Below are 14,513 nucleotides of genomic sequence, written 5' to 3' on the forward strand. Positions count from 1 at the left end.
CAGTTCTCTTTCGTACAAGCAGTGAAGGTTAATAAATTTGACACCACAGCAGAAATTATGAGGAGTGCCATTGAATTTTGGGCAAAATCAGGTTTTATAACTAAACTAAAAAATGGTCTGGCAAACTAAGGTTTGACCATAACTGATTAGGAAAGATACCATTCGTTAGCTTTACGCCTGCTTTTTTCATCATACCAAACAGATAAGACATGCAAGTAGAGATGTGCACATGGTTGTTGAAACCACGTGATTTCATACCACGGGGCGTGTTGTCACAGCTGTGACTACACGCCCCGTGGTGTGCATTTTTAATATCAAGAAACATAAAATTTATTTATGCTTATACAACGAGGTAATATGCGTATTTGTTAAAATACAACGCTTTTTTAGGAAATAGAAATTAATATTAGATAATGATACACACATTATTCGATAGTGACACATAATTTTTAAGATGACATTTTTATTGTTTTTGATAATGGGCATAAACTTTTACCAATATGTTGTAAATTAAATTTTTTTGCATTTTGCATATTTTTTTATTCGTTCAGCCCATATTAAAACCATTTTTTGTTGGTTTCTGTCATATTTTAGTCATAAAGCACGTGCAGAAATTTTGTGACAACACGCCTCGGGGTGGGGCGTGTTGTCACAGCTCATTTACTTGCATTAAACATGCATTTATGTAAAAACGAAATAATCCAGAAAATTTTTAGCTGTAACTAAAAGAAGTCGAATGATACCTCTTTCAATTGCACTATCAAGCATTTTGATACCATTGGTACAGAACGAGATATACAGTATGTTGATTTCTAAAAATTGTGACAACACGCCCCACTTGAAAGAGTGAAAATTGTAGGCTACTTCAGCGATCTCTTTATCATCGTCACTTTCCTTTGTCGTATTCAGAGTTGAAGGCAATGTTCCGTTGTTCACGATCATGAGCGTTTCTAACAGCACTTTCATAACCTAATTTTATCCAGTTTGTTGTCCAAATCATTCTTGGTCTGTTATTGCGTTTCCGAAATATTTCAATTTTCTTCTTTTTACTATTGGTAAGAGAATTTTGTTTGATTTAAACAATACTTCATTTCTGGTGATGTTTTACTTCCATTATTTTCTTTTACATTTGTCTGTATGTCCAGAGCTTGAAGACATCGACCAGTTTCTCCATATTTTTGCAGCACTAGTAAAGTTTCAGATCTACATAGGAATAGATTTCTTACAGAATTACCTGCCAAGAGAAGTTTAAAGGCCATGCCCCTGAGTTTTAGCTTCACAGTTCTGTTTTTACGGATGAAATTCTAGAGCTTGATGGCAATCCAGAGGAATTTTGAAGCATTCTACTGTATCAAAAACCTATTCCGATAAGGAGGTTATGATGGCAACTTCATGTTCCAGCTCGTGCTCTGAAAATATGGTTAACACGAGCAGCGTGTATCCTCCAGAGTTGAGAAAAACCCGGGTTTTTCTAAAAAAGCCCAACCCGCCCGGGTTTTTTAAAAAAACCCGGGTTTTATTAAAGATGCAAAAAAAGGTAGATTCGTGCTTACTGCTTGTGTCACCTCAAAACTACTTTTTACGAATGAAGTGCCTTTCACTCACAGTACATGCTTGCATAACTCAATAAAATAATGCACTAGGGCTGTTGTTGCATCATCCATTAATTTCAAGATCAAGTTGGATGTTGCATCATCCACTGATTTCTATACCAAGTTGATGCTACCGTGGTAGAAATCACATTAGTGCATCATTTGCTTTAGATTTGAAGGCAAGGAGCATTTATGCCATCATGTTTAAATATTTTTTATCATTTATATATATATTATATAGTAATGGATGAGCAATTGCGTGGCCAATGGCCATTTAGGCAAATGCTCTGAAAACAGCCATGCGTCAGAATCCAGAATCTGTAATCGGTAAATAGCCTCCTAAATTGCATTTCACATCATATATACAGACTACAGTAGAGCAGTACTTTCACCAGTTTAACTATAAGGCCTTCTTGCATAAATGAGTTTTAGTGTAGTATACACAAAGTGGCATTACTTGATTTTTGTGTACTGTACAATATCCACTGCGTTTTCAGTTTATTCTTGGAAATTTACTTCACAATCACATCCTTAAGTCCTAATTTAAAGTTTGTTTTAAGTGCCTTGTAGTGTTTTTGTTCATTTTTTTAATTTTCTCATAAAAACTGGACAAATATGATGCTCTGTTTTTTTTTATGGGTTTTTGTAAGTGGGTTTTAAAAAAAAAAACCACCCGGGTTTTTTTGGGTCGGGTAAAATACCGACAACCCTGGTATCCTCCGGTCTTAAAATAAAATCACCCTTCAGGGAGTAAGGCTTTGACTATTGCATGAATCAGATTTTCCAAAAATGTTAAATAGTGATGCTACTGCCATGCAATAATTGCACCTGAGAATTCCATGTGTTGGCTGAACCATTATTACTGGATTGTAGACTAAGCTTCCTTCACACGGACACTCTCCCGACAGTTGGAAAAGGTGACAAACTCGGCTACTGCACTGGCTTCCACTTACCATTTTTAGAACATTTACACACTAGGTTGCATTTCTGACAAAATTGGTGTTGTCATCACCCCTAAAAGGAAAAAATCCGATGAAGGAAGCCGTATGATAAAACGCGTATGCTGAGGAGCTGGAACCACAAAAAATGCGACAGCTCCAGGATAAGAAACTCATGTGGATACATTGGTGTGTCGAAAGCATTCCATTTGTTTCTGAATTAATTGTTTGTGTGTCCAAATGTGCTTAATCCGGTTCCGTTACTTGGTCTTATAGGATTAATATCTCTACAAACCAGCAAGGTAAAACAACTTTGACGCTGGAACTATTGGTGTATAATCTGATAGCTCCGGAGTCAAAGTCAGAGCTCTTTTACAGCATCTCCGCAGCCTGCTCAGAACTGCGGCAACGGTGTAAGTATGGGTGGACGTTCATGGAACCACTCTAAACTAAAGTACACAACAGTTGTTACGACATTACAATATTTAATCCTTCATAAACCTCGCAAGACCAACTCGAACAGTTGAACACAATATTGTGATGATGTATACATAGAAACAAGTAGAGACGAAACAAAACTTCTAAATTTGGTTATGTTACAAGGGAAACAGATAAATAAAAAACAGTAAATGCGGAAAATCAACATCATTTCTCCGCACATGATTTTTAAGAAAATAACACAAGATAATCTCAGCAGACATGCTAGAATATTGTCGCTGCCTGGCAAGCGAGTTACGTCTAAGTGATGTAAGTTTTGAGCAATTATAATTGCAGCTGGATACGTGAATTTAAAAAGGGACCAATTTCTTTTTTTTTCAATTTCACTTTTTATGCTTTTAGGATTTTTGTCAGTGTCTTCTGAATGGTAGCTGAAAAGCTGAAAAAAATGCCAAATCTTTTAAGCTTAAACATGAAAAACACCCCCCTCAACATTTCCATTAATTTTAAAAAAGGCCCAACTCCAGCAATTGGGCCTCAATTTTTCTATAGTTTTTCCAGAAATTTTTTACCGAATGACATTTTCAGGCATAATACTTTTTACCGGTATGTCTAAGCATACAATTGTTATCAAAATTCCACCACAAAAGCAAATGACTAAAATAAATAAAACGCATTTATCTCAAAAATACCTTTGTGTGAATTCGGTCCTTCTTGAATTCACGTATTCAATTAGATTTTGACCTCTGAACGAATGACAAGGTGTAGGTCAATAATTGAAAACACGAATCTCTTAAATTCCATTTAATTTTTAACAACCAAATATTTTTCATCGCTTTTTGGTGTAAAAAAACACTTTAACAAAAGTTCTTTTTTTTAAATGAGAATGCGCAATCAAAAGTACACAAGTAAAAACTCAACATTAGCTTGTAGAAGAAAATAAAAACATAGTATGACATGATAAACTACAGAAGAAATGTTTGTTATATTTTCATAGCTGATGTCAAATTGACGCAAACAGTAAGTACTTCAAACCTTATAAAATAGCGACTATGGATATTAAATCTTTAAAGTCAAATCGGCGCAGATTGTAATTACAGCAACCTTGACCTTGCTGGTTACGTCAGCATGAGTTAGCAGAAGACATGTTGGTGCATCAGTCCGATGGCGATGTCAATAAAAGCTGGTGTTTCAATATTGATTCAGTATAATCGAACATTTAATGTATGTAAAAGTGTTTAAGAATCTCAGAAGAGCGTGAAAGTAAAAATATGTTGTTTTTTGTGAGATGGAACACTTTGAACGTTTCCTTGATGTAAAAAAGTGACAAAATCCAAGTTGTAATAAAAAGCGAAAAAATGTTGTCTTCTTCACTGCTATAAAGTGTAGCAGAGACATTGCATTAGCATAAAAAGATCTGCAGTAAATCTGCCATGCAATCAACACAGGGATATTTAACATACGACGCAAAGTGTTACAAAGTTATATACTTGATCTAACCGTCTTTCACGATCATTACGAGTGACATCACAAAACGTCCAAGTCATTACGCTCATAAAGATATATATTAAGTTGGCGTGAAACAAAACTTCCGGTCATTTTGCTTTGAAAAGAACATTCTGACAGTTGAAGTAAGAAATGTCTGTACTCCTCCGTCAGGCCATGCATATCGAACTAATTGACCGACAAGGGAACACATCCATCCCAGCGAGCAAATCAATATGTTTTTGATTAAGTTTAAACATTTGCAGACGGTTAAATCAATGTAAAAAGGACTGTTTTGCTAGCTGAGATACGGCATAATATTATGCAACTGACAGTTTGAAAAAAAAAACAGTCGTTTTGGGTTATTCTACATCAGGTTGGACAAACAGGACAACGGCGCATTTAGTCTGGTGGGTGTTTTTACTGCTTTACATACAGAAAATATCTCTGGAAAGTTTCACCAACAATGTAAAGCTTAATATGGTCAGCCCGGTTTCATTGTCTTCACAGATCCTTCTGGCCGGGAACAAAACTTATTGCACATTGCGCGTATTGGCTATGGTACAATAGACAAATTTCTAAACGTGTTTGTCAACATTTCACGCTCTCATCACGCATCAACATCTCTATTGAAAGCAGCAAGCACGACAGTAGTATAGACCCAGGTAGAAAGACCTACGTGTCAACATTGATGCAACGTCCAGAGATTGAAACAATGCAAAAATATCAGCATTCGGCAGCCGGGGATTTAATTAAACAATATCTAGCCTACCTTGTATAGGCTCAGCAATTTTTATAAGAAACAGGTCAGGTTATGTCGACCAGGAAATAACGTCAGCTTAACGTCAGCGTGACGTCGCAAACAAACTAACTGAAATATGGCGGACACGATGGGAGCAAAGCAATGGTTACTGCAAAAACGAACAGGACTATACATTTCGCCAAATCATAAAAATGGACAACGAAATGGCAAAGCATTTGAAGTAGGGCGAGAAACACAAACACAAAACTGATACACGTTGTCATAACCTAAGTTAATTCAAACTTTTACCTCGGCGACACTCTCTGCACTGACTCTCAACAAAGCGATTGCAAGATGGCGGGATTTGAAAGAGAAGTAAACAGGGTTAAATAACCGAAATACATGATTAAGCTGCAGCATTTTGTCCATCCCGTGAACATTCAAAGCTCAAAAAATTAGATACAGATTTAATAATCGCTTTCATCCATCGCAATGATAAAAGAAAGTTATAATTTTTGTTTTTCTAGACTACAAAATTTACACAACCTGAAACTGGGGCTTGACAGTTTTATCGGCAACAAAGTAGCACATCAAAGTTAAAATACTAAGCGACAAAAGTTACCCATTAACATGGATTCAATGCATTGTGACGTTGAAACAATGTAAAAGGAACGCGTTTTTGTTGCTGGGGTATTTTTATTTTATTGACATGATCAGTCGAATTCTGGATATAAAAATGAAAGATTTAAGCTCACAACGATTTCATTTCGACAATAAGTTCTAGTTCAAAAGAAAAACAATGAAAACAAAAGAAAACTAGAAGATTACTTCATGCAAATAGTCTACCCTCTTTCATCAACCACCCTGACTCGCAATTCCCCATTTAAAACACAAACTTAAATGAAACAATTCGCTTGACCACAGAGTAAATATCTTTGTTCGCAGATTAGATAAACATCAGTTGAACATTAAAATGATACTACTATGTTTTGATTTTCAAAAGTTGAATTTTATTAATTGTTTACGTATCCTATTATTCAATTTTGAAAAAAGCGCCCATCTCGAACACGTAACAACAAAATTCAATAGGACAATGTGAGAAGTTCTTATACTTTTTAAGATAAAAACATTGCCTACTCAACTTTATTAAACAATTTTATGGTGTCAATTAAGCTTTAGCCTCAAGTCTTAATTAACGTGAAGTGAAGTTTGTGCAGTAGATAGGAAATTACGGTGCTTAAAGTTTAAGCAAATAATTTTGACAAAAGGAAAAGAATGATAATTTAAAAACAGAGAAACTTCAGACACTAATTCGAGCCCGACTTGCGAGACAACTGCAAATCGGGACAAAAGAGCGAGTAACACAACATAGTCCTTGCGCCGTCCAATTTCACAGCGCAGCAGAAGACTCGTTATCGGGTTTGTCACTCGGTTTTTTATAGTCTTTTCATACCAGAGTCGTCTCCAGCAACCGTGCAACAGGGGACGGGCAGTGTAGAAGAATCTCGGAAGTGTTAATTCCAGACTTTGAGGAAAGAGTCCCAAGAACCAGTAGCAACCGCCATTCCATCAACCGTGATACCAAGGCAGCTGACACGGTTGTCGTGGCCTGCCAGCACACCTAGAAATAATAATAGTTTGAAACGACAATAGGACTCTAATTGAAGACCTAGCCACTAGTTATATGCTTCGTTGTCAGATCTGCAATTACAACGCCACAGCCTGAGGGCTAAAAGCACAAAAGTCTTAAGCTTCTGTCGGCGAACAGTGATAAGAAAAATGTGATTTTGTTGAATTCAAAGTAAATTCAAATGATAGAAACAAATACAAAAAAACGATAAACTAGATGAAAAAAACAACCTATTCGTGCTTTGAGTAGAAACCGTTTTCAATGCTTCATACTGTTGCATCGGCGTACAAGACGTTCGTGTCAACGTCTTCATAAGAACGCAATTCAATAATCCATCTTTATGGGAATACAATAAGGCCAAAGCTCTTTGATCCAAAAGTACTTAGTACATAAATGTGGTATGCAAAAGAATAACAGCCAAATATAATACGGAAAGTGACTGAAGTCCAAAAAATCTATGGCTAAATAGCAAGCAATATCGCAGCAACTAGCCCAGTTAGAGTGCTAAGCTTGATTTAAAAGTTTGTGTTCGAGAAGCTGGGAGTTGATTTTATCTCACCATAACAATATAATCCAACCACCCATAACGGTGTAGCTTCCACGCTGGCCATTTAGACCATCCAATCAACTATATGTTTTTCGGCAACCGCTTTGTAGCAAGAATTGACATCAACAAGAATTGAAATGGCTAGTGTGGAAGCTACACCGTTGTGGTTAGCGAATCGCAACTGCTCGCTGTACTAGTGAGTGTTCAACCTTGTGCTGATAGCCGGGAAGAATGCTCCTTTCTTTACAGTGAGGTTGTGATCTTAGGCGCAACAAGACCATTTTGATTAGTTTAGTGAGGATTCGTAGTCCCATTGCTTTCATTTTGAGCCTACTTATTCTGCCATGACATTGTTTAAGCTTGGTGAGTTTATTACAACGAAAGGTGGAAATTAAATCACAAACTGATAGAACCAGCTTACTAAAAACAACCAAGTTACACGGGTTTTTTAAACGTTTAGCAACATAAAAACGATGCAAAATTGTACATTTTTGCTACCTGGGTAGTCTTGGCCTGGCAAGGGATTTTTAACCAAACGACAAGCGCACTTAGGTTGCACATTACTTATCGAATAGTTTTTGTACGACTACACAAATCACTTGGTTTACATTTTACATCTTATTATCAATTATGATAGCTTATTTGGAGAGTTTGCGCAAACACTTTATTATTTTTTCAGAAACCCCAATTATGATACAATGTTTCTTCCCTTATACCCCAGTCCTCAATTACGGTGGACTTTTATTACTAAACAGGGTTGATCTCTAAGTGGTTTAAACCAGCGGTTTAAACAAGCGGTTTAAACCTGGTTTTAACCGGTCAAAACTAGGTTTAAACCGGTCAAAACTGGTCAAAACCTTGACCTGACTGGTCAAAACCCTGACCTGACTGGTCAAAACCCTGACCTGACTGGTCAAAACCCCGTAATGAGTTGCTTGATCGTGTTCGCCAGAAAATCACTGAAAACGTGAGGGAGATGGTAGAAGGTGAGGGAGGAGGGAGAAGGAAAAGATGAAATTGACTGGTGAATGAAGCATTTGAATATACTGGAGAGACTTGTTAATTCCAATTGTTCAATTGAGGTGTTCTAACTTGCATAAAGTAGATAGGCATAAGGCATCACAACTTGTTCCTTTTCCCATAATCCTTTCTTGGCTTGACGTGTACTTTGCTTTAAAGAACGAATCATAAACTATCCTGTCTATAATTTTTAAAGCATCTTAGAGTATGCATTCGCATTGTTTTAGTTTAACTGGATAAAATTTGATGGCAAATGTTTTTCATAAAAAAAAATTGTTGGAATAAATTCTTGTACTTCAGTTGGCTGTGCAAATTGTTCATCGTTCTACCAAGCATTTTTTGGTTCATCAGTAACTTATTTTTAGAATTTGAATTTTCTCAATAATTAAAATAACCAACTGATTGAAATATCAAAAACAAACAGAGAAGTTGAATATTTTTTGTTCCAAATCCAGCATTTAGGTTATGTTGATCAAAACAAAATATAGTTGAACCTCATTATCATTACTAATAACATGGAGGGTAATAGTTTTAATTCAATTGAAAAGCAACTTGATTCATACACTAAAGGGGTTTTGACCAGCAATAGGTGGTCAAAACTGCCCGGTTTAAACCAGGTTTTAACCGATCAACCCTGTTACTAAAACCTACTATTCTGACACAACAATGCGATTGAGATTGGATTCTTGAATCTTTAATAAATTATGCCAATTAAAAGCTTTTTTTAATAGTTTTATGCAAATAAGGTAAAACTTAACATTTGATATAATTCCTTGCAAATACCAAAATTGCTTCTTTTTGTAACACCAAAGTATTGGCCAAAATATCGATATCAGTATCGGCCTAAAAAGTGATATTGGTATCGGGATTGGTATCGGCCAAAATATTGGTATCGGTAAATCTCTATAAGGTATCATGGAATATAGATAATCATCTTCTGGTGGGAAGCCTCATGTTGTTTTTAAAAGACAAGCGATTCCAAAGCTACTCCAAGTTTCGTTAACTCAGCAACACAGTTGCAAAACATTGAACGTGGTGCTATCTTGTGAAATCAAAATATCATGTGTGGTAGGTCGTACCAGACCGGGAGAGAATGTGCAATATGTCAAAGCAAAAACATACAGAGTTACAGACTAAGACAAAACCAACTGGGCAAAACTCACTTCCCGATAAAAACCCAGTGCGAGGCGGTAGCCTCAAAGATTCACAAAACAACACATGATCATTTTATCTTGATAACTTTATGTTTAACATTTTTTTATGTTGAAACGCCTAAAAAAACGCAATTAAAAACATACATATAACTTAACAATTAAGTAACAATAACTTAACTAACACGATAAAAATGAGCATAGAAGTGTCTATTAATGTGACACCAGAAATAAAGTAGAAAATTAACCTTGCCATAATCACAACACCACGCAGTCATGAGTGGATACAAGATAATTCGCAAATGTAAAACAGCCATTCCCATTACAGGTCTTACCATACTCTAACCCGCAAATCAGTCCTTTTTAACACTAATTCAACGATTATAGACGTTAAATCAATGTCAAAAGGGCCTAATGATTTGCTGGCTGGGATGTGATGGTGCGCAGTGAACAGTTTACCGTATTGCCAGTCGGCAAAGTTTATTCTTTTTCATTGATTCAACGTCTGAAGACGTGAATCAATATAAAGAGAACCAATTTTCCTGGTTGGGTTTGGCAATAATTCGTGCACAGCGCTTCATCGCATGTGACATGTTAGACACGCCTCATCGATTTCTTTGAAATAAAATTGGACTGCGTGTGTATCTTGCTTGCGCGCATCACAAACTAGCCAACAGGAAGCTGATAGTGCTACGTCGTCACACAGCAACACAAATAACAAGTGAACGATGGCTTTTCCGCCCACACTGACAGTCTGTGGAAGGTTTGGCTTGTTATTTGACAGACTTTTTTTTTTGAAAAAAGCAAAAAACGGATAGATTTTTTACCTTGATTGAAAAAAACATTAAAGTGGGAAAAGGAACAGTTTTGGGCCGAAATGAAATAAAATAACTTACAAGGTAATTTGTTTTGAAAAGAAAAACCTTAATCGGAATTTCAAGTTATGCCTTCAAAAACTTAAGGACCTATGTTCATTAACTTTCCTGCTATTTCCTTTCGTTTGGTGTGTTTTGTTTTGATCAAATTTAATTGATTTCAAAACAAAACAGTCTTATTTAAAAAATTTAGCCATACTTTCCATGACTAAAATATAACAGAAAACGGCAGCACACATTTTGCAATAATACTTTCAATCTTCGTCTGTGCAAATCTTTATATTTTCGACTGAGTCTGGTGAAACTAGGTAGATCCCCACAGCAAAATTCAGCCATTTTTAAATTGATGTAAAAATGACTGAATTTGCTGTCTGGGTAATGATCAGAAACAGTTAGGTAAAGCCGAACTTGCAAAACAAAAGAAACCACGAAGTAGCCTTTAGTGACAACGTTATAAAAAAATATTTAAATCGCAGTTAGTGCCTGGTTATTGCATGCTACAAAATCAGCATTAACCATTAGTAGACCTCCCCAATCCCCGGACTTTCTTTTGTTTTCATCTATATTGTGACTTTTCTGCATGGGTTTTCAATGCTGATTTCAAAAATATGCATAAAAATTTTTTTCGATCAACGTCTGGGAAGTTATTCGCTGTTGCTTAGCAACAACTTTTCAAAAAAATTACAAAAATCCCCTTTAAAACCCCTTTACTTTTAACCTAGTATGCTGATATCTAGATTATCTGAAAGCATTTCTTCTGCTGAAGAATTTAAAAAAGAAATTATTAAAATTGGACAATCGGTAGCAGAGTTATGACCGTTTAAGTACCCAGATTATGCAGTCACGCATGACTGATTTTTGTTAATTTATTGCCAAATGATACTAGCAAAATGGTGAAAGTTGCTGTCAAGGGGTTTTTGGGGGTAAGGAGTTCAAAAAATATATTAAAAAGTGTCTCAGAGCAACAGAAAAAAAGTTATTAAAAAATTGGTACGAACAGTCATGCATGAATGATTTTGTCGCTGTCGCTTCATTCCTACAACGAGATGTATTCTTTAGGCACCACAAACGTTAAATGCCTGGAGTCATATACAGTATAACATGGAACCGATCATCTCAATGTAGTTAACATCTGGGTACCCATTGCACTTGATGTTAAAATACACGCTTCATTGCTTGGAAAGAGCTCTGATCAAGTGCAAGATGGTCACGGTCCGCCACAATTTCAATAGCATCTCTCGCCCAGCATAATGTAGTCTATGTATCTAAATCATGTGGCAAAAAATGGATTAAGTCAGCTGAACTTAACGATAACCTTCTGTAATGCATTTCAGGTTTCACTATTGATCAGTTAGCATTTTCTACTTGTATCTTGTATGATTATATAACGTATTGTATACACTTCTACTGTCTAATATTCCGTGTGTATTCATGTATCCATCATGGAGCTGAGGAAGAGTAAAATGAACAATGGTGGTTTGCTTGGTAATTTGCAGCCTTTGAAACATTTTAAGGAAGGACAATTTAGACCAACTACTGGAGATGTGCTTCAGAAATACATATATCATCTTCAATTAAATCCTCGTAACCACCAGAGTGGGAAGCTCGCAGCTTGGGATACAGCAGTATGTCTAGCAAAAGTATGGCAGCCTGCTTGCATTCCACTGATGACAAAACAAAATATCCAAAACAAAATTATTCGTTTGGTTGATGAATACAAGAAATACAAACATGCCAAAAAGGAATCTGAACATTGCTACCAGAAGGTAAGGCAGAAGATATTCAGTTTCTTAAATTACTTAAAACAAACCAACCAGCATCTCTTGGACCCCTTGATAGAAAGAGGTTGAAATGCTTCAAGAATTATGCATTGAAGAATCGAATGAAGGCAATAAAGTATGATGTATGTTTGTTCCCAGTATGCTTAACAGCCCAATGATTTTTAAAGTAACATACCGATTAATTTTTGATACGGATGCATAAACAAGACATTTTTTACAGATAAATGCAGATTCTCAGTGCAGATTCTACTTAATTTATTGGGAAGATGATATCAGAAGATGACGAGGAGAGTAAATTAAGTCCTGAGGTAGATGGCTGAGAATCTGCATTTATCTGTAAAAAATGTCTTGTTTATGCATCCGTATCAAAAATTAATAGTTATGTTACTTTAAAAATCATTGGGCTGTTAAACATACTGGGAACAAACATACATCATACTTTATTCGATTCTTCAATGCATAATTCTTGAAGCATTTCAACCTCTTTCTATCAAGGGGTCCAAGAGATGTTAGTTGGTTTGTTTCAAGTAATTTAAGAAACTGAATATCTTCTGCCTTACCTTCTGGTAGCAATGTTTTGTTTTTGTTAATAAGATTTTCGGCATTCTTAGCAGATATCATAAATCGTGTTGTCAGTGTTTCTCGAAATTTAATTAAGGCAGCAGATTCCTTTTTGACATGTTTGTATTTCTTGTATTCATCAACCAAACGAATAATTTTGTTTTGGATATTTTGTTTTGTCATCAGTGGAATGCAAGCAGGCTGCCATACTTTTGCTAGACATACTGCTGTATCCCAAGCTGTGAGCTTCCCACTCTGGTGGTTACGAGGATTTAATTGAAGATGATATTCCTTAAAACGTTTTAAAGGCTGCAAATTACCAAGCAAACCACCATTGTTCATTTTACTCTTCCTCAGCTCCATGATGGATACATGAATACACACGGAATATTAGACAGTAGAAGTGTATACAATACGTTATATAATCATACAAGATACAAGTAGAAAATGCTAACTGATCAATAGTGAAACCTGAAATGCATTACAGAAGATTATTGTTAAGTTCAGCTGACTTAATCCATTTTTTGCCACACGATTCAGATACATAGACTACATTATGCTGGGTGAGAGATGCTATTGAAATTGTGGCGGACCGTGACCATCTTGCACTTGATCAGAGCTCTTTCCAAGCAATGAAGCGTGTATTTTAACATCAAGTGCAATGGGTACCCAGATGTTAGCTACATTGAGATGATCGGTTCCACGTTATACTGTATATGACTCCAGGCATTTAACGTTTGTGGTGCCTAAGGAATACATCTCGTTGCAGGAATGAAGCGACAGCAACAAAATCATTCATGCATGACTGTTCGTATCAATTTTTTAATAACTTTTTTTCTGTTGCTCTGAGACACTTTTTAATATATTTTTTGAACTCCTTACCCCCAAAAACCCCTTGACAGCAACTTTCACCATTTTTCAAGTATCATTTGGCAATAAATTAACAAAAATCAGTCATGCGTGACTGCATAATCTGGGTACTTAAACGGTCATAACTCTGGTACCGATTGTCCAATTTTAATATTTTTTTTTTTAATTCTTCAGCAGAAGAAATGCTTTCAGATAATCTAGATATCAGCATACTAGGTTAAAAGTAAAGGGGTTTTAAAGGGGATTTTTGTAATTTTTTTGAAAAGTTGTTGCTAAGCAACAGCGAATAACTTCCCAGACGTTGATCGAAAAAAATTTTTATGCATATTTTTAAAATCAGCATTGAAAACCCATGCAGAAAAGTCACAATATAGATGAAAACAAAAGAAAGTCCGGGGATTGGGGAGGTCTAACCATTAGTTGTTACTAAGACTTAAATTGATGACCAAAACCATTGGTTGTTTACATTTCTGGCAAGATGTCCTTGCGAAGAACTAACCACAAAAAGTGATTTTACAATTCCTAACCGAGTAAAAGTTAAATACAATCAGACCGAATTGGGAAAAAAACGCTGTCTTGGCAAGATTGTGAGTATTTACATTGTAAAGGCAGCAAGTCGACAACAAAAACAGCACTGAATACTGAAAAGTTTGGGTGTTCATCAGGACAATTATCGTTTCTAGCACTAGTTGCAACGTTCATCTGATGAAATTGAAAGTAAAAGTAACAACAAACAAGATGGATTATTGCTTCACTGACGTTTCTGACGTTTTTCTTGCCTTCAATCGCACTGCAGTATATAACCTTGTGAAATTTTATTTTGTTTGTTATTCGCTCTGAGGATTCGCATTGTCATGGTGCGCGAAACGTCAGTGAAGCAATA

The 14,513-nt window shown here is 35.8% G+C and overlaps 1 protein-coding gene across 2 annotated transcripts in view; it reads right to left on the bottom strand.

Moving 5' to 3' along the window:
• Positions 1-5,063: 5,063 nt before the first annotated feature.
• LOC145765574 (guanine nucleotide-binding protein G(I)/G(S)/G(T) subunit beta-1-like) overlaps positions 5,064-14,513 on the bottom strand; it is a 45,872-nt gene continuing 36,422 nt past the window's right edge. For both annotated transcript variants that reach the window (XM_082577409.1, XM_082577410.1), the window contains one exon: positions 5,064-6,816. In XM_082577409.1, coding sequence (XP_082433535.1) covers positions 6,710-6,816 — 107 coding nt within the window. In that variant the 3' untranslated portion in view covers positions 5,064-6,709. The remainder of the gene's footprint in view (positions 6,817-14,513) is intronic.

Source organism: Aplidium turbinatum, chromosome 2 (assembly GCF_918807975.1).
Source record: "Aplidium turbinatum chromosome 2, kaAplTurb1.1, whole genome shotgun sequence".
Lineage (NCBI taxonomy): Eukaryota > Metazoa > Chordata > Ascidiacea > Aplousobranchia > Polyclinidae > Aplidium > Aplidium turbinatum.